The sequence below is a fragment of the Musa acuminata genome, unplaced genomic scaffold (genome assembly GCF_036884655.1).
Source record: "Musa acuminata AAA Group cultivar baxijiao unplaced genomic scaffold, Cavendish_Baxijiao_AAA HiC_scaffold_799, whole genome shotgun sequence".
In the NCBI taxonomy this organism is placed as follows: domain Eukaryota; kingdom Viridiplantae; phylum Streptophyta; class Magnoliopsida; order Zingiberales; family Musaceae; genus Musa; species Musa acuminata.
In genome coordinates this window covers 12279-37500 of record NW_027021026.1, presented here as the reverse complement: position 1 = coordinate 37500, position 25222 = coordinate 12279, and the positions used below count along the sequence as shown (strand labels likewise).

At 35.4% G+C, this 25222-nt stretch overlaps 6 protein-coding genes and 2 non-coding genes across 8 annotated transcripts in view; 3 read left to right on the top strand and 5 right to left on the bottom strand.

Moving 5' to 3' along the window:
• Positions 1-169, bottom strand: part of LOC135664121 (cytochrome b6-like) — a gene marked incomplete at its 5' end in the record, with an annotated part of 914 nt that extends 745 nt beyond the window's left edge. Inside the window, one exon of the mRNA XM_065176935.1 lies at positions 1-169. This exon is cut by the window's left edge and continues 745 nt beyond it. Coding sequence (XP_065033007.1) covers positions 1-169 — 169 coding nt within the window.
• The window catches only part of LOC135664118 (photosystem II CP47 reaction center protein), a 4111-nt gene extending 745 nt beyond the window's left edge, over positions 1-3366 (bottom strand). Inside the window, exon 1 of the mRNA XM_065176931.1 lies at positions 1-3366. This exon is cut by the window's left edge and continues 745 nt beyond it. Within this exon, the coding sequence (XP_065033003.1) occupies positions 1840-3366 (1527 nt within the window). The 3' untranslated portion in view covers positions 1-1839.
• Positions 1-14951, bottom strand: part of LOC135664119 (cytochrome f) — a 15696-nt gene extending 745 nt beyond the window's left edge. The window contains exon 1 of the mRNA XM_065176932.1: positions 1-14951. This exon is cut by the window's left edge and continues 745 nt beyond it. Within this exon, the coding sequence (XP_065033004.1) occupies positions 13357-14319 (963 nt within the window). The 5' untranslated portion in view covers positions 14320-14951 and the 3' untranslated portion in view covers positions 1-13356.
• On the top strand, positions 9302-9375 carry TRNAP-UGG (transfer RNA proline (anticodon UGG)). The gene has a single exon. It is a non-coding gene; the product is annotated as a tRNA-Pro (tRNA).
• Positions 9540-9613, top strand: TRNAW-CCA (transfer RNA tryptophan (anticodon CCA)). Its single transcript has one exon. It is a non-coding gene; the product is annotated as a tRNA-Trp (tRNA).
• Positions 14952-15212: 261 nt separating the features above from the next.
• On the bottom strand, positions 15213-19242 carry LOC135664114 (acetyl-coenzyme A carboxylase carboxyl transferase subunit beta, chloroplastic-like). Its single transcript, XM_065176928.1, has one exon. The coding sequence runs from the start codon at positions 19171-19173 to the stop codon at positions 17350-17352; it is 1824 nt and encodes a 607-aa protein (XP_065033000.1). The 5' UTR covers positions 19174-19242; the 3' UTR covers positions 15213-17349.
• Positions 19243-19835: 593 nt separating this feature from the next.
• On the bottom strand, positions 19836-21378 carry LOC135664116 (ribulose bisphosphate carboxylase large chain). The gene has a single exon (XM_065176930.1). It carries the CDS (start codon positions 21376-21378, stop codon positions 19915-19917), a length of 1464 nt encoding a protein of 487 aa, XP_065033002.1. The 3' UTR covers positions 19836-19914.
• An 828-nt stretch (positions 21379-22206) lies between these two features.
• LOC135664115 (ATP synthase subunit beta, chloroplastic) lies at positions 22207-25222 on the top strand. The gene has a single exon (XM_065176929.1). The coding sequence runs from the start codon at positions 22207-22209 to the stop codon at positions 23701-23703; it is 1497 nt and encodes a 498-aa protein (XP_065033001.1). The 3' UTR covers positions 23704-25222.

Below are 25222 nucleotides of genomic sequence, written 5' to 3'. Positions count from 1 at the left end.
AATAAAATATGTTGACATGAGGAGGAACATATTTACTAGTTATATCATCTGCAATCGCCTGAATCTCAAGACGTTCCTCAAACCAATCATATACTTTATTGAGATAGGTAACCAAGGCCAAGGGACTCCCCCTCTGAGAACCGTATATGAAAATTTCATCTCGTACGGCTCAAGCAGAAACACACAAATGCTGATTTCAACGGATATGTAATAGAAAGTTAAAAACTTCTTAGCTTAGCCGCTTGATTTGCCCCGACCCGAAGATACGAAGTAACAAAAATAAGAAATTTCTTCTTTGTATGATAATGCCTCAAAATATCAAGTTGGCTCATCTGTCTCTTTTGATGTTGATCATTACAGGCCTTTTGAATCTTCTCTTCCCTATTTTTTTATTTGTTATTTTATTTCTTGTTTTTTTGTGTAATGCGGATTGATTCTTGTTTTACTATTGATAGGAATTTGCTTGTTGAGACCCTATGAATCAATTGAAACCCCAGATTCATACTAGAACCACGATGATTTAATTTAATAAAGCAAAGCCTCAAGCTAAACTCAAAGGTTCTCTGAGTAAGAACCCTTTGATGATCACTTATTCGATGAATGTAATGACTCAACAAAATCTAGAAAAAGAGTTGTCCTTCGGTCAAGAAAAAAATAAGTCCGAAGGAAGAAAAATCGTTTGATTTAGGAAATATCTATTTGAAAATTTCTGAGTCCGGTTGCGAGGTCTGAATAGTAGGTATGAATCATAGTTTTAATATTTCTTTTATTAATCTATTCTATATTCTATATATATTCCGTGCTCCAGATACTAGAATAACTATCCGACGAAATAGAATCATCTCGATAGAGATAACAGGACCATTCTCTGTATTATCAATAGGATCAATTATAACAAGTCACACACTCATATTCCGGAGATACCGAAACAAATAAATTCCACGGTCGAACTACCAGAATGGTCTAGAAATCCGAGTTTTAAGTAAAGTAATTTTTTTGATTGAAAACTAGGACTTCAAAGTTCTTATAAACTTAACTCATTGTAATTCCATCCAGTAAAACGGAAGAATTATAAATTTCCAAAATAATAGATAGGAATACCGTAAATAGGGCCATTGCGACTCCCATTAATGGTGTAGTCCCCCAGCCCGGAGCTACTTTACCATATTCCGAATTCAATGGTTTCAATAAATTCCCTACAGTAGTTTGTCTTGGCCCAGATCTAGAACTATCCTCAACGGTTTGTGTAGCCATAAATCCTATTTAATCATTGGTTGAGATCTGTTGACTTTGTATACCATTCCGTTGTAGTTGTAAATAAACGATCTTATCGTAGATCCATTGTGATCTTGAAATTGTCTAAAAATGGAAACAGCAACCCTAGTCGCCATCTTCATATCTGGTTTACTTGTAAGCTTTACTGGGTACGCCTTATATACCGCTTTTGGGCAACCCTCACAACAACTAAGAGATCCATTCGAAGAACACGGGGACTAGTTGAAGTAATGAGCCTCCCATATGGGGAGACTCATTACTTCAACTGAGATAATGAAAAATTATTTCATTTTTTAGTTGGAACCTTAGGCGGTTCTCGAAAAAAGATAGCGAAAAAAATTATCCCTAAAGTCGAGACTAAAAGGAATGTATAAACCAATGCTTCCATAGATTCGATCGTGGTTTACAATTATAGCTTCCACACCTATTCATTTGGCATCATTTACCATATAAAGAAAAGGAAAGAGTCAAAGAAAAGATGGTGATTCAAGTCAAGATTTCTTCAGTACCCTAACCCTATGTCAAATCAAAAAAAGAGGCGAAAGATACCAGAGCAATGTTGTATCAGACTACTTGTCTCTTTGTAGTTGGATCCCCAAGTTTTTGGAATGCTCCAAATTCCACTTGAGCATCCAAATCTGGATCAATGCCAGCAAAAACATCTCTGAACAAGGTTCTAGCGCCATGCCAAATGTGTCCGAAAAAGAAGAGCAAAGCAAACGTAGCATGGCCAAAAGTGAACCAACCCCTTGGACTGCTACGAAAAACGCCATCAGATTTCAAAGTAGCCCGATCTAATTCAAAAATTTCACCTAATTGGGCACGTCTAGCATATTTTTTTACAGTCGCAGGATCACTATAACTGACTCCATTGAGTTCGCCACCATAGAACTCAACAGTTACACCTACTTGTTCAACACTATACTTTGATTCTGCCCTTCTAAAAGGAACATCGGCTCTAACAATTCCGTCTCCATCTACCAAAACTACCGGAAATGTTTCAAAAAAGGTAGGCATACGACGTACAAAAAGCTCGCGCCCTTCTTTATCTCTAAAGACGGGGTGTCCTAACCACCCAACAGCTATTCCATCCCCGTTGTCCATTGACCCTGCTCTGAATAATCCCCCTTTTGCTGGATTATTACCAATGTAATCATAAAAAGCTAATTTTTCGGGAATTTTAGACCAAGCTTCCGATAAACTCAGATTTTGGGCTAGTCCGGCGCTAACTCTTCGATATATTTCTTGCTGAAAGTATCCCTGATCCCACTGATAACGAGTGGGACCAAATAATTCGATTGGGGTAGTTGCTGAACCATACCACATAGTTCCAGCAACAACGAAAGCTGCAAAAAAAACAGCAGCGATACTACTGGAAAGTACAGTTTCAATATTGCCCATACGTAATCCTTTGTATAGACGTTGAGGCGGACGGACACTAAGATGGAATAAGCCTGCTAATATGCCCAATGTACCCGCTGCAATATGATGAGAGGCTATTCCTCCGGGAACAAAAGGATCAAAGCCTTCTGCGCCCCACGCTGGACTTACGGGTTGTACTTTTCCAGTTAGTCCATAAGGATCGGACACCCATATTCCAGGACCATACAAACCTGTTACATGAAATGCGCCAAAGCCAAAGCAAGCCAACCCTGAGAGAAATAAATGAATTCCAAAGATCTTAGGCAAATCCAAAGATGGTTTGCCCGTACGTTCATCACAGAATATTTCTAGGTCCCAATACACCCAATGCCAGATAGCTGCCAAGAAGCACAAGCCAGAAAACACAATATGTGCCCCTGCCACACCTTCATAACTCCAAATACCGGGATTCGTTACAGTTCCTCCTGAAATACTCCAACCACCCCACGAATTGGTTATTCCTAAACGAGTCATGAAGGGTATAACGAACATACCTTGTCTCCACATTGGATCAAGAGCGGGGTCAGAGGGATCAAAAACCGCTAATTCGTATAAAGCCATCGAACCGGCCCAACCAGCAACTAGGGCTGTATGCATTATATGGACAGAAAGCAATCGACCGGGATCATTCAATACGACAGTATGAACACGATACCAAGGCAAACCCATGGAAATACCCCTTTATCAAAGAAAAATAGACACTATGTCACTTTATTTTATCGCATTGGAAAAGACTATACTATGTATCTAACCTTTTCAGTAGATTCCGTATGAGAAAGGGTTAATTTTTATTCCGTTCCATTGAAAATAATGGAACAATTCTGTTCGTAAGAACAAAGAGAAGCAGATCTATTCTATACCCGATAAGTACCAATACGCAATGGGAGGATTAGTTCTACTTTCGGGAAACGAATGCATAGATACTTGTTTATTACTCCAACGATTGATCCGTTAGTTAAAATTTTTCTTTATTCATTCTGTCTTACTCTATAAAATAAACCTTCCAATTTATGTATAAAAATCTATGTATAAAATACAATAAACAGAAAAAGGGATGAAGACGATAAAGCCATTGTTATGTTTCCACATTAAAGTGAAGTATAGTACTCAATTTTTTCTTTAATTTAATGCCCGTTGGTGTTCCAAAAGTACCTTTTCGGAGTCCTGGAGAGGAAGATGCAGTTTGGGTTGACTTATAGTGCGACTTGTCAGACATATTGGGTTATATGGAATTTACCCGTTCTCATCCCTCGATCGAAATATCCTCTGTTTCGCCTAAGAAATATTGTATTGAGTGAACCATCAATCATTCGGAGCGTGAAGTGCAATTAGATCAATTTATTTATTTTGAGGATCAATTAGGAGAATTTATGGTTGACTTGGAAAAATAAAAATAAAATAAAGTAATAAAGTATCCAGATAAAATAAAGTAATAAAGTATCCAGGCTCCGTTCAGAAAATACCAAATTGGTAATCCATGTAATGTATGATTACCGCTTGTATCATAAACGATTCTTATCCTTATTATAGGAGTGATTTCAAACGTCCAACCAATAACCAACGGAATAGTATGATGAGTACATCGAATGATTGGGGAAAGGCATGAAACGAATTGAAAAAAAAAAGTCGTAACAAAAAGAAGTGGTACTGAGACCATTTGCCCTATATGTGCAAATGGAATTCGGACAGATCTTTTCCCGGAGTAGAACATGAACCTAAAAGAATTGAAAAGGCCCATTCAGAAACAAGAAAATTACATCGTGATTTGAATGTCGATGAAACAATACATCAATGAGAGAGATTTGTTCAATTTCAATAAGTTCAGTAAATTCTTTTTTTATAGGTAAGGAAGCCAAAACTCATCTCATGTCTTTTTAAAAATGGAAGCTTTATTAGAAAAACAAAAACCTATTACAGAAAAAAAAAAAAAAAAAATAGAACTGGAATCGACACATTGATTCTTTTTTCGCAATTTTTTTGAACCGTATGCATCCAAAGGTGCACGTACAGTTCCTAAAGGAACCAATTTTGTCCTAATCAACCGACTTCATCGAGAAAGATTACTTTTTTTAGGTCAAGAGGTTAATAGCGAGATCTCAAATCAAATTGTTGGTCTCATGGTATATCTCAGTATAGAAGATAATACTAGGGATCTTTTTTTGTTTATAAACTCTCCCGGCGGATGGGTAGTATCAGGAATAGCTATTTATGATACTATGCAATTTGTGCCACCCGATGTGCATACAATATGCATGGGGTTAGCCGCTTCTATGGGATCTTTCATTCTGATCGGAGGAGAAATTACCAAACGTCTAGCATTCCCTCACGCTTGGCGCCAATGAGTTTTTATTTGAAAAAAAAAAGAAAGACTATGCCTTCGCCATATTGAATATGAATAATAAGTAATAATAGCATGGCACTTCGAGTTCGATATGAACAAACCATTATTGTTTTTTCATAACATGAGATTTTGTATCGAGATAGTAGTATGAAACAAAGGTTATTTCCGATTTGTTGATTTTATGTGTCGGGGGTACATTTCAGCGTCACAAACCATTTTTCTTCCACACCAGAAGTTTCTTTCTGATATTTATGTTATGGAAGAGTACGAAAATGAAAAAAAAAAAGATCAGTTTTCCTTATTTGATCGTATCAGAAAGGCACTTTGGGATTGCTAAATCACAGACGAGATAAATATATAAAGCAACAGAACCATCATAGTATTTTTGACTCCTACGAAAGGAAGGGTGGTAAATGGATCATTCAACGATCTGAATCAGATGGATTCTCTTTCTTTCTTAGATAGAATAGAAGAGAAGAAAAAAGTAAATTCCATTGCGGAGCCGTATGCAACGCACAGAAGATGCCTGTACGGTTGTTCAATTTCTTCTTGTTATTTTTTTTTTATCCCTTACATTAGCCCAATCATACGAGATAGAGGAACCGTTCATGATGTTATATCAATATCAATATATTTAGGGTCATGATTCATCAACCTGCTAGTTCTTTTTATGAATCACGAACAGGGGAATTTGTCCTGGAAATGGAAGAACTACTGAAACTTCGTGAAACCCTCACAAAGGTTTATGTACAAAGAACGGGCAAGCCTTTATGGGTTGTATCCGAAGACATGGAAAGGGATGTTTTTATGTCAGCAACAGAAGCCCAAGCTCATGGCATTGTTGATCTCGTAGCGGTCGAAAATGAAAATACCGGGGATTTCGTGTAAATCCATTTCAAACCATAATTCGAATTTTCTGTGATTTGGTATTGAATAGAAAAAATTCATAATCATCAATCCAATCATCAGGTTAAGATCGATCTAAACCAACCCATTCCATTCTAATTCTATATATACATATATATATATACGACATGCCAACTATTAAACAACTTATTAGAAACGCAAGACAGCCGATAAGAAATGTTACGAAATCTCCCGCTCTTAGAGGATGTCCTCAGCGTCGAGGAACATGTACTAGGGTGTATGTGCGACTCGTTCAGATCATGAGTTCGAACAAATGAGACAATTTTTCCAGTGTCAATGACCGGTACCAATGAATAGGGTAAATGGAAAAGATCTATCATATACCTATATTGTGTATGGAATTTATGGTTTCCATTGGTGCAAATCCAATCACCTAGATTTGAGATGAAAAGCAATTCCCCATTGGTAGCAAATAGTTATCCATTAAGCGGAGGAAATAGTATTATAAGAAGCAAAAAGATTATGCGCCTATTGTTAAAAGAGCGGACTAAGAGGGTCAGCTACCTAGCCAACTTTCCTAATTAAATGCCGTCACTGTATAGATAACTCTTAGTGTGAAAAGAGTTATTACTCTATAATTGATGGGTAGAGCCAAAGAGTGTGAACTATACAAGTTCACAATACCATTTGGTTAAATGAAAGAAGAGGCTCCGGTGTATAGAGAGGACCTCACCGTTTAAGAAGTAACCATAGAAACGATGGAACCCACTATTTTTTTTGAGTATCATTATAATTTCTTATTTGCAGGTGAAATGCCTGGACGGAATAAAAAATTGTGGTCAGGAAGGTTATAGTAGCAAAAGCCATTGGAATTTATATTTTATATATCGGAATAATCCGTTTTGTTATTAATCGACCGTGAGAGGGGAAAAGGATGACTGAAAGAATCGAAATCAATTAGTTATTCATTAAGGTTTAATTTGATTCAATGACCAGAGTTAGACGGGGATATACAGCTCGGAGACGTCGAACAAAAATTCGTTTATTTGCATCAACCTCTAGAGGAGCTCATTCAAGACTTACTCGAACGATTACTCAACAGAAAATGAGAGCTTTGGCTTCCTCTCATCGAGATAGAGGCAGGCAAAAGAGGGATTTTCGTCGTTTGTGGATCACTCGGATAAATGCAGTAACTCGTGATAATAAGGTATTGTATAGTTATAGTAGATTAATACACAATCTGTACAAGAAGCAATTGCTTCTTAATCGTAAAATACCTGCACAAATAGCTATATCAAATAAGAATTGTCTTTACATGATTTCCAACAAGATCATCAAATAAAGTAGATTCTAAAGTAATATACAGTACAGGAATGATTGAAACAGAATTCCCCGGAGAAGGAACTCCGGGAAAATAGAATAAAAAGAAATTAAGATAGTAATAGGAATGAACGAATATGTTTCAATAAAAAAAATTTTCTCCATTTTTTGTTTCTTATAACACAGGAACCCGCTCTAGATTCTAGGCCTTTTCGAACAAAACATCAATCTGAGCTTGAGTTACAATTGGAGTTTTGAGTCAATTGAAGAGTATGTCTATTTATTTTTGGTTCTAGGACCAGTAGTTCTGGGGATCGACTCGGCTCTCTCAAATTGTTTCTCATTATTAAGAAAAGGTAACAAAGATAAAATACGGGCTTGCTTTATAGCAATAGTAATTAATCGTTGTTGTTTCAAAGTCAATCTATTCACCCGCCTAGATAATATTTTTCCTTGTTCACTAATAAATCGACTAATTAAACTCATGTTTCTATAATCGATTCGATCCCCCGATCCAATTGGGGGCAAACGCCTACGAAAAGATCGCTTGGATTTACGAAAAGATTGCTTGGATTTATCCATGGTTTATTCCTTATTTCTAAAATTCTATTTCTTTATTCACTTCAGTTCAGATCCGACCAAAATAGGCTTTGATTTGTATACATTATGTATATTATATATCTTATACATTATGTATATTATACATTATGTATATTATATATGTTAAATATATGTTAAGTATGTTAAATATATGTTAAGTTCTTCTAAATATATGTTAAGTTCTTCCTCTTCCTTGGCGAGAGCGCACACGCGTTCTGTTCGATCTATTTCTTTATTTCTCCATGAATCGTATGCTTGTTACAATAGCGACAAAATTTTCTCAATTCTAATCGACCAGGCGTATTGTGTCGATTCTTTTGAGTAATATATCTAGAAATACCTGGCGATTCTTTATTGACATCATTTCGGGCACAACTGGTACATTCCAAAATAACTATGACTCTGACATCTTTACCCTTGGCCATGAACCTCCTTTGAATTTTGGATCGGCTTAACTCTTCTATTTTCGATCCGAGCTGAAGAAGAAGAAAAGAACAAAAAAAATCGATAGAAGTTACTAACTAGAAATGGAATTTCTAAGTATTTCGTTGCAATTATCATTTCATTATATAATGATAATTAATATTATATTAATGGAGTAACAATTTTACTAGAATAATAAAGTAATAATTTAATGGAGTAATAATTAAATAATACAATTTCTTTCTAACTCTCAATTGTTCCTATCCTAAATCTCAATATTTTATTAATATTTATTTTATTTATTATTTAAGTTAAATATCTTCTTTCTATGCTATGATTTCGTGGAACTCGCCGTAGACTGGATCCACATTTTCATTTCTGTTCTCCAAAATTCGATCTTCGATCTACCACATTTTTGCTGAGGTTCAATACACTTTTTTCTTTTCCTTCCTATCCTAAAGAACTGAAAAAATAGGGGCGAAATTCGAAATTTTAGTCACGTGGAATTGTATCTCTAATTTTCTTCATTTCTTCGCATATCAATCAATAACTAGAATTAAAAAAAGGGGAATGACAAGGCATCCGGAAATAACCGATTAATTTCTATCAATAGGCCTGCTAAAGACCCAAACCATAGAGTACTTAGCACAGGTGCCACGGAGAGATATGTTTTTATATCTCGCATTGAAAATCCTCCTTCTATTATGGATTGTAATACATATATGGTCAGATGCTGTAGTTCAAGATCATTTGTATTTTTTTACACGGAATTCCTAACTAAACAGGATTCCTAACTAAAATAGATATGTACAATGAAGCAATAGATTTTTTTCTTTTTTTGTAAAAGAAAAAAAATCTAATCCCTTGTTCCTGAGCATTACTGATAAATATTAACTTTTTTATACGTTAGGTTTCAGATGTATATAATTCTTTTATTATATGAAACCAAAAAGAAGAAATGACAAGAAAATTGTATATAGATGGAGGAGAAAATGACGATATGGAAAACAAGACAGGGATTTTGTACAATGAAACTGTACAACAATTTTGAAAAGGGATGTAGCGCAGCTTGGTAGCGCGTTTGTTTTGGGTACAAAATGTCACGGGTTCAAATCCTGTCATCCCTACCTATTACTTCTCCCATGGGCAGTAACGAGGGATTCATTGAGATCGATTAAAATTGGACATAATCTTCCGGTCTTGCATACTATATGTATGCAAGACGTATTGGGGGTAGAAAAATTACTTTTCTTTACAGTACAGTCGTATCTCCTGTCATAAGGATAAGAAAGCGCTCTTAGTTCAGTTCGGTAGAACGCGGGTCTCCAAAACCCGATGTCGTAGGTTCAAATCCTACAGAGCGTGATTCGGTTTATTTGATGTCGAATCACAATAAAATAATTAATAATTTAACAAAACAAAAAGTTGAATTGTAACTTGAATTTGACCTCCTTCCTGCAGGAGGTCAATCAAAAAAAGAAAGAAATATTACTCAATCAAAGGTCCAACTGATCACCACGTCTATATTGTAAATATGCGGTTACGAATAATCCTGCTAAAGTAATAGGAATTAGACCTAAGACGATTCCAAATAGAAAAACTTCAATCATTTCGGTTTGTTTAAGGGGATAAAAAGAAAGGTAAGATCTATCCCTAAATATTAATCTGAATTATCCGTGAATCTCAATGACCAAGAATTGGCAATTGATGTGAGAAAGAACCATAGAATACCCGGAATCTCAGAGAAATATTCGTTTTTATCAATTTTTCATTCAATTCATTTCAAATAAGTCGTATCTTGTTCAAACCAATGAATAGAGCTGAGGTTATAGTTAAAGCAGCCAGTAGAAAACCGAAATAACTAGTTATAGTAAGCATGAAAGAGCTAAATTAGATATGTTCTTTTGCTACATATGTTGATAAAACACTTACCTAAGTTTCAATTTTTACAAAATACGACGGCAAGAAAAAATCAATTGACAGAATTAGTTTAGTTCCAATTGAAAATTCTGGATTCATCAGTCATTATAGATAAGACTAACTAAGAGTGACATAGGTAGAAAAATTCGATTCATCTGCTGTGACATTGACCGATCCTATGATTCGGAATCAACAGATTCATTGTGGAATTTGTGAGTTGAATAAAGTATTTGTGAGTTGAATAAAGTAATAGTAAAAGTAAGTAAAATATAAAGTATAAGTAAAAGTAATAGTAATTAAGAACTGTGCCGTGTAACTTCATTCAAAACTTAAATTACTTATGGACTTATACTTAAATATTAAATAAAATATTAAATAAAATATAAGTAATTTAAGTAATTTTGGAATAAAAGAATTGGATTTGAAAATTCCATTTTAATCATTTCCTTTCTATTTCAATAGGATCTAATCCTTTTTGGAACGAACGGCCTGATACTATTTACCTTTTATTTATTTTAACTCATTGGACTCAGTACAGTAATAGGTTGCTTAATTGCCCATAACATAATATTTCGAATGAAAAGAAAAAGGTGTCCCACGATCTATCGAAAAAAATAAAACCTTTACTCTATTTTTCATTTTTATATTTTTATTCTTTTTTTTCAGGTCCAACTCGATTCAAAGACGAACAACTTCCATTATCCTTTTAGATTCTATATTCTGTCTTTCCATATCATGGAGTTCCATACTTCTAGTTTGGTCAAGAAAGAACCTTTGTTTTGGATCTAATACAATAACGGTTGCATCACGAATATGGATTGTTCCAACTGGGTTCTGTTTCTTTCATGTTCTGTTTCTTTCACTAATATAGTATATACTATTGTATTTTGTATTACAGTATATTTATTGTATTATACGACCAACCAATTACTTGAAATAAAAAGATTTGAACAAAAAAACTTTTAACCAAAAAATGGGTTTATTATAGATTTCGCATACATATAATTGAATTGTGTGAATATTATAATATGCTTCATAAATTATTAGAAACCATCGATTCACGCTTTTCCAAGATCTTTACTTTCTATTATGAATCCAATAATGGAAATCTTATAAGGAATTTGAGTAATTTTCTATTGATCTATTGAATAACATAGAGTTATGCATAGACAAGGAACAAAAAAAGAAGAAAAGAATTATGTAGCATTTCGGTACCGATCGAGACTGCGTTGCTGTGCCAGAGGAAGGATAGCTATACTGATTCGGTATACTTGAAATAAACCTTTGGTACAAAATTGACGATCTCACAAAGATGCAATATCAGTAGTTTTCCATTTACTGATCCCATCTTTCAAGGAATCGATTCCCTTTTTTGAATGTACAAAAATTTGTGGAGCTCAGAATGTCTGGAAGCACGGGAGAACGTTCTTTTGCTGATATTATTACCAGTATTCGATACTGGGTCATTCATAGCATTACTATACCTTCCCTATTCATTGCGGGTTGGTTATTCGTCAGTACGGGTTTAGCTTACGACGTGTTTGGAAGTCCTCGGCCAAACGAGTATTTCACAGAGAGCCGACAAGGTATTCCATTGATAACCGGCCGTTTTGATTCTTTGGAACAACTTGATGAATTTAGTAAATCCTTTTAGGAGGCCCCCAATGACCATAGATCGAACCTATCCAATTTTTACAGTGCGATGGTTGGCTGTTCACGGACTAGCTGTACCTACCGTTTCTTTTTTGGGGTCAATATCAGCAATGCAGTTCATCCAACGATAAACCTAATTTGAATTATAGAGCTATGACACAATCAAACCCGAATGAACAAAATGTTGAATTGAATCGTACCAGTCTATACTGGGGTTTATTACTCATTTTTGTACTTGCTGTTTTATTTTCCAATTATTTCTTCAATTGAAAGAAAGAAAGAGAATAGTAGGAATTCTCTTATCCCATTCGGAAAGATACCATCCTCATAATTATCCATGACTGTTTTTGTCTCTAGCACGACCATTTGAGAAAATGTGGAGGAAAGTAGGGGAAATGGCCGATACTACTGGAAGGATTCCTCTTTGGCTGGTTGGTACTGTAACTGGTATTCCTGTGATCGGTTTAATAGGTGTTTTCTTTTACGGTTCATATTCTGGGTTGGGTTCATCTCTCTAGTAATCGGATAAACCGGATTGTAGACATGAAAGAGTAAGAAAAGAACTCAACGGGACCTTACCCTCCTTTGTCTAATTAGAGCGATAAGGTCCCGTTGAGTTCTTTTCTTACTCTTATAGGAAGATTATGATCTATTCCATAACATACAAATTGGCCAGTCAACATAATCAAAATATTATATTCGTAGAAATGAAATGACAAAACGGATCCTTTGCTCTGATGTTTCAAACCACTCTATTCTTTTGTTTCTTAATAATGTTTTTGAAGAATTGAATCTATTGATTGATTCATAGTCTCTGTTCTTCCTTTCCTCCATAATATTAACTCTTATGAAGAAACAAGAAAAGAGTAATCAATGGATTTTCTGAATAATACAATATTATATAGATTTCTACGCATGAGACATCCTGCAAATAATTTCTATACTAAACTACTAATAGAACTTACTCTATAGAACTTACTCTATAAAACTCTATAATATAATTTGTTTGAATAATTTCTCTTGAATAATTTCTCTAAGTTAAAAGTTTAAGTTAATTGAAGAAGTTCTATTTGCTCAATCAATTATTCCCCTAATCCTTTCTCTCTTTTTGTTTGTCCACAACTTCCTATGAATCTAACCAAAAGAGTTCTGGTGGACCCGGAAAAGAAGGAATGGTAATCTTTGACGAACAGGAGAAAAAATCATTATTATTTCGATATAAGACGACACAAGAAAAAGGATTTTCCGCCCTTTTCTTGTGTCGAATAGAAGACTCGTAAGACTAGTAATCCCTCCTAAAAGGATTTCTTTCTTTCATTTTTCCCATCCTTGCTCTGTATTCTCTTTCTTTGTATGTCTATTGTCTATTACTAAGAATAGGATACAAGTAATGAATTCCAGACATCCCGCAAAACGAAAAAAAAGTATAAACAAAGCAACCAAAAAGGTTTACAGATTTTTTGATCATACATAATTGTATGGATCAAAAAAAATTCGGCGCTTTTTACCAACTTGATGTTAAGGAATCTCTGCACCTAGAAATTCATTTCGTACAATTGAACCTTTTCAAACTGTTTCTTTTTAAGAACCAAAAAAACTTGTGCCAAAATAACAGATGCCAAGAAGAACAAAAGACCTTGGACCCGTAATGGGTCTTGAAGCACTATTTCTGCATCTCCCTGACCAAAGCCTCCCACATTGGGATTGCTTGTTAATGGTTGATCAAGCTTGATGGATTCACCCTCTGAAACAAGAAGTTCTGGTCCTGGAGGTATAATATCAACCACTTGATGTCCATCCGATGCATCAACTATGGTTATTTCATATCCCCCTTTTTCTTTACGTACTATTCTGCTTACTATACCTGCTGATGTAGCATTATAGACTGTATTGTTACTTTTGCTACCATCAGGATAAATCTGACCCCTTCCTCTGTTCCCACCTACGTATATGGGATATTTTAAGAAGTGAACGTCTTTCTTCGTAGCAGGGTCGGGGGAAAGAATGGGAAAGACGATTTCACTATATTTCTGACCGGGAACAGGACCTATCACAATAATATTTCTTTTGTTGGGACGATAACTCTGAAAAGACAGATTTCCTATCTTTTCTTTCAACTCAGGAGAAATACGATCAAGGGGGGCTAATTCGAATCCGTCGGGTAAAATGAGAACAGCCCCCACATTCAAAGTCCCCTTTTTACCATTAGCAAGAACTTGTTTCAGTTGCTTATCATAAGGGATTCGAACAACTGCTTCAAATACAGTATCAGGAAGCACAGCTTGCGGAACTTCAATATCCACGGGTTTATTAGCTAAATGGCAATTGGCACATACAATTCGTCCCGTTGCTTCTCGCGGGTTTTCATAACCCTGCTGCGCAAAAATGGGATATGCATTTGAAATAGATGCCCGAGTTATTACATATATCATGATCGATACAGAAATGGATCGAGTCATCTCTTCCTTTACCCAAGAAAAAGTATTTTTATTTTGCATGTCCAATCATTGATCCCCGAATTTCTACAATAAATTAGATAGGTAGCTAGTATAGTTCCCTATACACGAGTCTGTCATTGTACTGGAATAATTGTACTGGAATATAGGACGAATACCTTGAACAGATAAAAGTATAAAGAATTAAGTCAAATTGAAAATACTTTCTTTATACACGAAGAAAGATTCTGATTTGATTGATATAATAAGATCAAATGAGTTCTTTATTCATTCATTGAATGATAAATTACTACAAGCGAAGGAGATACACGATTTAAAAAAAGGAAGATCCAATATTTCACAATTGTATCTAGAATAACTGGAAAAGTGGAAACAAGACCAGATATAATTTGATCGTTATGATCCAATCCAAAATCGTTGTAGACCGAACCAATCATTAGTTCCCAACCATGGGTCGAGTGAAATCCGATCCATAAATCAGTAACTAAAAGAATAGAAAAAGCTTTTATTGTGTCACTTAAGTTATAGAGGAATTCCTGAACCCAAGAATTAAGAATGACGAGTTCTTCATTACTCAGAATAAAATAACCACTTAGAATAGCGAAACAGATTATATTTGTCGAGAAATGCAAAATGATATGGAGATCATATTCATTGTGTGCTTTGACTAATTGTATTGTTTCCTTGTGTATTTCTATATGAAGTTTTTGTATATGCGTTTCCGGGTACTCCTTTATCATTTCGTCCAATAGGAATAGTTCTTCTAATTCTATGAATCTTTCCAGAACGTTTTTCTCTTGAATATGATTCAAAAAATTTTCGGATTGCCTGGTATTCCACCAATTAGTAACCCAAGGTTCCAGACATTTATTAAATGAGAAAGAGACCCACCAGGGCAAAAATACTATAGATGCGAGATATGGGAGGGAGGCCGATGCTTTCTTTTTTTTCATTTTTTTTTTTCTGTGAATTGAATTGTTAATGAACCTGCTTCATTCGTTGACTCTATCTGATCTGATATTTCTTTGAAGCACGAGTTGTATAACAAGGTATTGACCTATGGGTCTATTCCTTTCCTATTATTGTGTAATAATTTTATTTTTTTTTTGATTTAGAAGGAATATAGACATAGAATAAGAGTTCTTTTCGGATGAAAATGAGAAAAAAAGAAATAAATATTATTCCAGATATCTCAATTGGGCAAATTTGAACCAATTTTATTTTCATTTGTTCCTTTCGATGAATACTCGAAAACCCACTTGAAGTAACGAATCGAGTTTCGAGACGAAAAAACTCCCCCTGGATCAATTAATTCTTTCGAAATGTTTCACCGTCTAACCAGAAAAGGGTATCAATTCCAAATCTTGGGCCTAAAAAGATGAATTCTGTATTACGAAATACATGTTCGGATAGGTTTGATGAATTTAATCTATACTTATTAGATTAGATTCGTTAGTTAGATTAGACCTTTTTCTAGTATAAAAGAATGAAGAAACTTCAGTTGTATTAAAAGAGGAATTAGCAAGTTCCTTCCCCCATCTTGAGAAAATATTTATTCTTCATTTTATTCTTCACTTCAGTTCGTTTCAAAATACTTCAATTGGTACGCGCAAGAAATAGGCCAATTCGGCAGCTTTTTGTTCAATTTCTCGTGGAGTAAAATTCTCATCAGTACGAGTCAAGGGAATGGCTCCTTGGCCTCTGATTTCCATATAAAGGACACGACGAGTATAAAGACCCTCTTTAACCTCTATTCTGATTGATTGGATATCTCTCATAAAGAAGCGAAGGAAGATGCGACGATTTATTCCAGGAAATCCCCAGCGAAAAATACACACTATTCCTTCTTTTCTATCGAATCGGTCATAACCGCTACCTACATTCCACGAAATTGTGCACCACAAATACGAGCTAATGAATAGACCCGCGATCCCGTAGAAAGACATCACGATCCCTTGTGGAAAAAAAATGATTTGCTGAGATGTAAATACGGGTATCAAATTCCTACCAAGATAACTGGAAGTTCCAACCACTAAGAATCCTAGTGAACCTAAAAAAAGGATACAGGCCCAGCAAAAATTACTCGTTTTTCGAGACCCCGTTATAAGTTCTATCCATATATGTTCTGATCGCCAATTCATACTATACTAGATCCAGTGCATTCGATTGGAATTGAGCGAATAACCCAAATAAATTTGACTTTACCTTTCTTGATCCCGAAGTAACTTTCATCAACTAGCACTATTCTGATGTGAAACATTAGGAGAGTAATTGGTTAGATACATTGACTTTCTATTTAAAATATTCACTAATCCATTTTGAACCAGCTATATTCACATATACATGCATTTATGCAGATATCATATATCCGCATAACGATTCTTTCATTTGTGTGTTCGGAAAGAGCCACATATCATACCATATTACACGAGATAAATATCTGTATTATCATCCAGTGTTGAAATAAATTGATAAGATTCGGTCCCATTGGGTCTAGACAATCTTATTTTTTTGGACATGAAGAAATAAGGAAACCATTGCAATTGCCGGAAATACTAGGCCCACTAAAGGCACAAAAATAGAGGGTAAGTTGGGATCTGTCATAGAATAGGTGCCTCAATTTAATATTTCTATCTGTTTTAATATTTCTATCTATTAGAAAGATATCTTCTTATGATATATCTATTACTTATGATATATCTATTATAAGTAATATCAAGCCATTATTATATTATATCAAGCCATTATTATATTATAAATATATTATAAAAAATTATAATAAATATTATTTATTTATAATATTTATTTATAAGTAATAAGTAATATCAACTATAATTCTATATGATTAGATAGAAAATGACTAGATAGAAACTATATATTCTATATTCTAAAACTATATATTCTATATTCTAAAATATAATAAATAAAATATAATAAAATATAAAATAAAAATTATCCGAAACCTCTGTCTCTTATTACAAGGAGAACTTATGTCACCAAAGAAAACACCTGATTACGACGAATTAAATACTTGTTCGCTACAAATAAAATAACTGAATCTAGTGCTATACTTTACATTTTTGAACTTGGATTCAAGGGAAAGAAACCGTGGAGCTGAAATAACTCACCCAGAACACCTTTTAAAAGATTACGTGGTACTATTGGGTCGAATAAACCTTTATGGAATAAATACTCAGACACTTGTGAACCTTCAGGTATTACCTTTTTTAATGTTTGTTCAATTACTCTTTTACCCGCAAATGCAATGTAGGCGTTAGGTTCAGCAATAATGATATCCCCCAACATACCAAAACTGGCTGTTACTCCACCAGTTGTAGGAGATGTAAGAATTGATACATAGAATAACTTTTTATCTGATTGATAATTAGATGAAGCAGAAGATATTTTAGCCATTTGCATCAAGCTCAAACTTCCTTCTTGCATGCGTGCTCCTCCAGAAGCACACACAATAATGACAGGTAGAGATCGATTAGTAGCATACTCGATCAAACGAGTAATTTTCTCGCCTACTACGGATCCCATACTACCTCCCATAAACTGAAAATCCATAACGCCAATTGCTACGGGAATACCATTTATTTGACCTATGCCTGTTTGAATAGCATCAGCTAAACCTGTCCTTCTTTGATAAGAATCGATACGATCTCCATAAGGTTCCTCTTTTGAACGAAAATCAATGGGGTCTATAGATATCATATCTTTATCCAGAGGATCCCAAGTTCCGGGATCAATCGAAAGTTCAATTCTATCTGAACTACTCATTTTCAAATGATATCCACACTGTTCACAAATATTCATTTTTGACTTAAAAAATTTTTTATAATTTAATCCATAACAATTTTCGCATTGAACCCATAAATGTTTGTATTTTTGATTTATATTGAAATCATTGGATTCTACTTCTTCATGGAAGTCGGATTCTACTTCTTCATGGAATTCTACTTCTTCATGGAATTCTACTTCTTCATTGAAATCGGATTCCACTTCTTCATTGAAATCGGATTCCACTTCTTCATTGAAATCGGATTCCACTTCTTCATTGAAATCGGATTCCACTTCTTCATTGAAATCAGATTCTACTTCTTCATTGAAATCATTGGATTCTACTTCTTCGTGGAATTCTACTTCTTCATGGAAATCGGATTCTACTTCTTCATGGAAGTCGGATTCTACTTCTTCGTGGAATTCTACTTCTTCATGGAAATCGGATTCCACCTCTTCATGGAAATCATTGAAATTTTTTCTAGTTCTTTTACTAGACCTACCGCTCTCACTACTATTTCTATTTTCAGTACAAATGAAGTTATAAAAGTAACTGTCACTGTAATTGTTGGTACTACCCGAAATAGAACTATTAATACTGACTTCAAAACGAAGATAACTATCAATGCAACTATTAATGTGATTATTCCAACCAGATTGAGTATCATACATGTAATGATAATAGTAGTGATTCTTTTTCTTAGACCCCCTACTCAAATAACTAGAAAGTTTTTTTTCTAGTTCACTCAGAAAAGAACTATCATTGTCAACCTCAAAAATCTGATTTTCAATATCAAAATATACAGAGTAACTGTCACCATTACTATCCCTAACTAAAAAAGTGTCATCAGAGATCAAACTCCAAATATCCTTGATTTCAAATAAAGAATCAACATTAGTGAAACTATAATTACCACTATGATTCCAACTAGGAATCTTTTTCTTCGTATCGTTCTTCGTATCGTTTAGAATAGGTTGTTCACTTCTACTGGTATGTCCAATACCATCAAGACTATCCATTGATTTACTTAGCCCACACCTAGATTTACTTAGCCCACACCTATGTTCTAACTTCTCGTTAGACAACATCGAACGGAACCACCATTTTCCCATAGAGTCTTTCTACCCCCTATTTGATGAAATACAATACATTCGATGGATAATCATTTTACTTTCACTATTTGATTTCTTATCAGAATTAAGCATACGAATCTAATCCTAATCATTAGGATTGTTAATTAATAACGAGTAAGTATTGAAAGAACGAGTAAGTATTGAAAGAAATGATTCTCCTTTGTGGGAAGCCGAGGTATCACTTCAATATATATTGATAGAATCTTTTTATAAATTTTAAAATAGAAAGACACAGCTTTCTTCCATGTGATGTACAAATTCTCATCGAAAATAGAGATAGTTGTTTATTTCTATAAATAAAGAATAAAGAATTTGTTCTCGTATAATCAAATAATTAAGTTTCTATTTTAACATGGAACGAAAAAGACAATATATAGGATGGGTAAAGGAGCCTTTCCCTTGGCTTGATCTATGGCCTGAAACTAGGAGATATAAAAAAGTCCACCAATCCCAAGGATCCATAATTAATCCAATCCTATGGATCCAACAACAAACAATAGAAGTATTGAGTTGTTTAGTCTTCGATCTTATCTTGTATATATATAGGTAAGATCTGTACATCTGTACATATAAAAGATATATGCAAATACATAGTATAGAATGCTCATTCTTTTTTTTTTTATTCGGCAATCGGCCCAATCTTTTTTTTAGGAAAAGATTGGGCCGACTTTAATTGCAATCAATTAGGAGAACAAACAGGAATTACTGAATTATGCACACTTACTTTTTCTCTTTATCTAGCTTATCTACTGGTTCGAATTCGAATTTGATCTCTTTCCATACTTCACAAGCAGCGGCTAGTTCAGGGCTCCATTTGCTAGCTTCACGGATAATTTCATTACCTTCACGAGCAAGATCACGTCCCTCATTACGAGCTTGTACACACGCCTCTAAAGCCACCCTATTAGCTACTGCACCAGGTGCATTTCCCCAAGGGTGTCCTAAAGTTCCTCCGCCAAACTGTAGTACGGAATCATCCCCAAAGATTTCGGTCAGAGCAGGCATATGCCAAACATGAATACCCCCTGAAGCCACGGGCAGAACACCTGGCATAGAGACCCAATCTTGAGTGAAGAAAATACCGCGACTTCGGTCTTTTTCGATATAATCATCACGTAATAAATCAACGAAACCTAAAGTCATCTCACGTTCCCCTTCCAGTTTACCTACTACTGTACCGGCGTGAATATGATCTCCACCAGACATACGTAATGCTTTAGCTAGTACACGGAAATGCATACCATGATTTTTCTGTCTATCAATAACTGCATGCATTGCGCGATGGATGTGAAGAAGTAGGCCGTTGTCACGGCAATAATGAGCCAAGCTAGTATTTGCAGTGAATCCACCAGTTAAGTAGTCATGCATTACGATAGGAACTCCTAATTCTCTGGCACATATGGCCCTTTTCATCATTTCTTCACATGTACCCGCAGTAGCATTCAAGTAATGTCCTTTGATTTCACCTGTTTCGGCCTGCGCTTTAAAAAGTGCTTCGGTGCAAAATAAGAAACGATCTCTCCAACGCATAAATGGTTGTGAGTTTACGTTTTCATCATCTTTGGTAAAATCAAGTCCACCACGTAGACATTCATAAACCGCTCTACCGTAGTTTTTTGCAGATAATCCCAATTTTGGTTTAATAGTGCATCCCAATAGGGGACGACCATACTTGTTCAACTTATCTCTTTCAACCTGAATGCCGTGAGGCGGGCCTTGGAAAGTTTTGGAATAAGAAGTGGGAATTCGCAGATCCTCCAGACGTAGAGCTCGTAAGGCTTTGAAACCAAATACATTACCCACAATGGAAGTAAACATGTTAGTAACAGAACCTTCTTCAAAAAGGTCTAAAGGATAAGCTACATAAGCAATATATTGATTTTCCTCCCCAACAACGGCCTCGATGTGGTAGCATCGCCCTTTGTAACGATCAAGACTGGTAAGTCCATCAGTCCACACAGTTGTCCATGTACCAGTAGAAGATTCGGCAGCTACCGCAGCCCCTGCTTCTTCGGGCGGAACTCCAGGTTGAGGAGTTACTCGGAATGCTGCCAAGATATCAGTATCTTTGACTTCGTAGTCAGGAGTATAATAATTCAATTTGTAATCTTTAACACCAGCTTTAAATCCAACACTTGCTTTAGTCTCTGTTTGTGGTGACATAAGTCCCTCCCTACAACTCATGAATTAAGAATTCTCACAACGACAAGGTCTACTCGATATAGATTATGCATGAATGAAACCTTTGACAAAAATAAAAATAAAAAAAAAGAAAAAAAATATTCAACTAATATTATCAACTAATTTCAATGTTATGTTAAAATGAAATGGTTCATTATTAGACCATGTATTTGATTCATCAAATACATCATTATTGTATACTCCAAATACATCATTATTGTATACTCTTTGATATATATGGCGCAACCCAAACCCAATGTTTGTTTTGCAAGTTTACAATAAAATCAAATGGATCTCCTTCTTATTTTGAATCCAAATACTAAGAAAAATTCACTCTTGACAGTGATATATGTTGTATATGTAAATCCTAGATGTGAAAATAGGCATAATTCATCCTAAAAGGGTATAAAGAATAGATAGGCGGAAATCCAATATCTATTCAAAAAAAAAAAAGAACAATGGCCAATTAGATCGAAATAATGAATCATAAATGGAGTTCGGGTTCGAATTCTATAGATAATAGAATCTAATACGGATGGTTTTTCTATAATGATAGAGAAATGAAAGAGACTTACTCGTGATTTCATGTACTTAATATTTCTTTTGAAAAAAAGAAGGATTGGCTGAACTTGAAAATTGACTCATTGAATGAGTAATTGAATGAGTAAACGATTGAATCGTATTCGGTTGGGTGGTACCAACTAAATCAAGTGCTAACTCCCATTTATTTCTTATTGAATTAACCGATCAACTTGCTATCGGACATTTATTTTCGACTTGGCATGGCACTATTCAAAAAAACTTTCGACATACTTTACTTTAATTATAATTATGAGAATCAATCCTACCCCTTCTAGTCCTGCGGTTTCCACACTTGAAGAACAAAACCTAGGGCGTATCGCTCAAATTATTGGCCCAGTACTGGATGTTGTTTTTCCTCCGGGCAAGATGCCTAATATTTATAACGCTTTGGTAGTTAAGGGTCGAGATACTATTGGTCAGCAAATTAATGTGACTTGTGAGGTACAACAATTATTAGGAAATAATCGAGTTAGAGCTGTAGCTATGAGTGCTACAGATGGACTGATGAGAGGAATGGAAGTGATTGACACGGGAGCTCCTCTAAGCGTTCCAGTCGGTGGAGCTACCCTCGGACGAATTTTCAACGTTCTTGGGGAGCCTGTTGATAATTTAGGTCCTGTAGATACTAGCACAACATCTCCTATTCATAGACCTGCACCTGCCTTTATACAGTTAGAGACGAAATTATCAATCTTTGAAACAGGAATTAAAGTAGTGGATCTTTTAGCTCCTTATCGCCGTGGAGGAAAAATCGGACTATTTGGAGGAGCTGGAGTAGGTAAAACAGTACTCATCATGGAATTGATCAACAACATTGCCAAAGCTCATGGAGGCGTATCTGTATTTGGCGGAGTAGGCGAACGTACTCGTGAAGGAAATGATCTTTACATGGAAATGAAAGAATCCGGAGTAATTAATGAAAAAAATATTGCAGAATCAAAAGTAGCTCTAGTCTACGGTCAAATGAATGAACCGCCGGGAGCTCGTATGAGAGTTGGTTTGACTGCCCTAACTATGGCGGAATATTTCCGGGATGTTAATGAACAAGACGTACTTCTATTCATCGACAATATCTTTCGTTTCGTCCAAGCAGGATCAGAAGTATCCGCCTTATTGGGGAGAATGCCTTCTGCAGTGGGTTATCAACCTACCCTTAGTACAGAAATGGGTTCTTTGCAAGAAAGAATTACTTCTACCAAAGAGGGATCTATAACTTCGATCCAAGCCGTTTATGTACCTGCGGACGATTTGACCGACCCTGCTCCTGCCACGACATTTGCACATTTAGATGCTACTACCGTATTATCGAGAGGATTAGCTGCCAAAGGTATTTATCCAGCAGTGGATCCTTTAGATTCAACGTCAACTATGTTACAACCTCGGATCGTTGGCGAGGAACATTATGAAACTGCGCAAAGAGTTAAGCAAACTTCACAACGTTACAAAGAACTTCAGGACATTATAGCTATTCTTGGGTTGGACGAATTATCCGAAGAAGATCGTTTAACTGTAGCAAGAGCACGAAAAATCGAGCGTTTCTTATCACAACCCTTCTTCGTGGCAGAAGTATTTACTGGTTCTCCAGGAAAATATGTTGGTCTTGCAGAAACAATTAGGGGGTTTCAACTGATCCTTTCCGGAGAATTAGACAGTCTTCCCGAGCAGGCCTTTTATTTAGTAGGTAACATCGATGAAGCTACCGCGAAAGCTATGAACTTAGAAGAGGAGAGCAAATTGAAGAAATGACCTTAAATCTTTGTGTACTGACTCCTAATCGAATTATTTGGGACTCAGAAGTGAAAGAAATAATTTTATCTACTAATAGTGGCCAAATTGGCGTATTACCAAACCACGCCCCTATTGCCACGGCTGTAGATATAGGTCTTTTGAGAATACGCCTCAACAACGACCAATGGTTAACGGTGGCTCTGATGGGTGGTTTCGCTAGAATAGGTAATAATGAAATCACCATTTTAGGAAATGATGCGGAAATAAGTACTGACATTGATCCGCAAGAAGCTCAACAAGCTCTTGAAATAGCTGAAGCTAACTTGAGTAGAGCTGAGGGTAAGAGACAAGCAATTGAAGCGAATCTAGCTCTCAGACGAGCTAGGACACGAGTAGAGGCTGTCAATGTTATTTCCTACTAGTCAAGTCAATACATCAAAATAATAAAGAGAAGTTTTTAAAAAGTTCTTTATTATACACCACATGTTGATTCTGCCAATTGAACACAATCAAGTCTAATCTGATAAAACAAAAAAAGAAGATGGGGTAGAAAAACTTATTAGATATCATTTCATCGACTCCGGTATCTAATAAGTTCTACCTACTATTGGATTTGAACCAATGACTCCCGCCGTATGAAAGCAATACTCTAACCACTGAGTTAAGTAGGTCATTTATCACCACAAAAAGAACCCATCACTTCGGGGATTATAGGTGGAATATTATTTCTAAGCAATACTAATCTGTTCTGTTAAGCGTAAATAAATCTGTTCTGTTAAGCGTAAATAAAATAAATAGATCAGAGAGCTATGATGTGGATTATGGAATATCCATCTTGACAAGAAATTATCTATATGTTAAGATGTCTATGACAAGGGCTATAGCTCAGTTGGTAGAGCACCTCGTTTACACGCGCGCCAATGCTTTTCAAAGGAGCCTATTATGCAATGAACATAATTGATCGTATTGAGAAATCGATGTCTTACTCCATAGGTTCGAGGGAACAAGAGAACAATAGCCTGACAAATATTTGGTTCGGTCCGATTCAGGCGCGAATTCAGTTGCCAAATCAAATAGAACCCGCCATTGATTTGATAGTTGATAAGGTAAATACCCAGCCCATTCAATGCTAGGCATAATGAGTATAAGGGCCTCAAAATAACCTCTTTTCGTCCTATGAACTTTAAGGTGTATGAAGTCTCATATTCGACTGTTGCAGCGGAGCGATAGAGATTCCATTTAACTTAGGTTGATCTAGGCCGAAGGCAGACCTAAGTCAAGATAACCCTTCTTTGAAACACTTTGGTATTGCTCCTAGATCAGAATACAAATAATAAATCAGAGCACATGGAACCATCTCATTATCTTCCTCTAAAGAAAAAATATGGTGGACTAACTGATCTTTACATCAGTTGATGAAAGAGCCCAATGCAACAAAATGCATGTTGGGTCTTTGAAACAGTTCGAATCATTTCGATAATAATCAGTTTGATCTGTTTTACCGAGAAGGTCTACGGTTCGAGTCCGTATAGCCCTA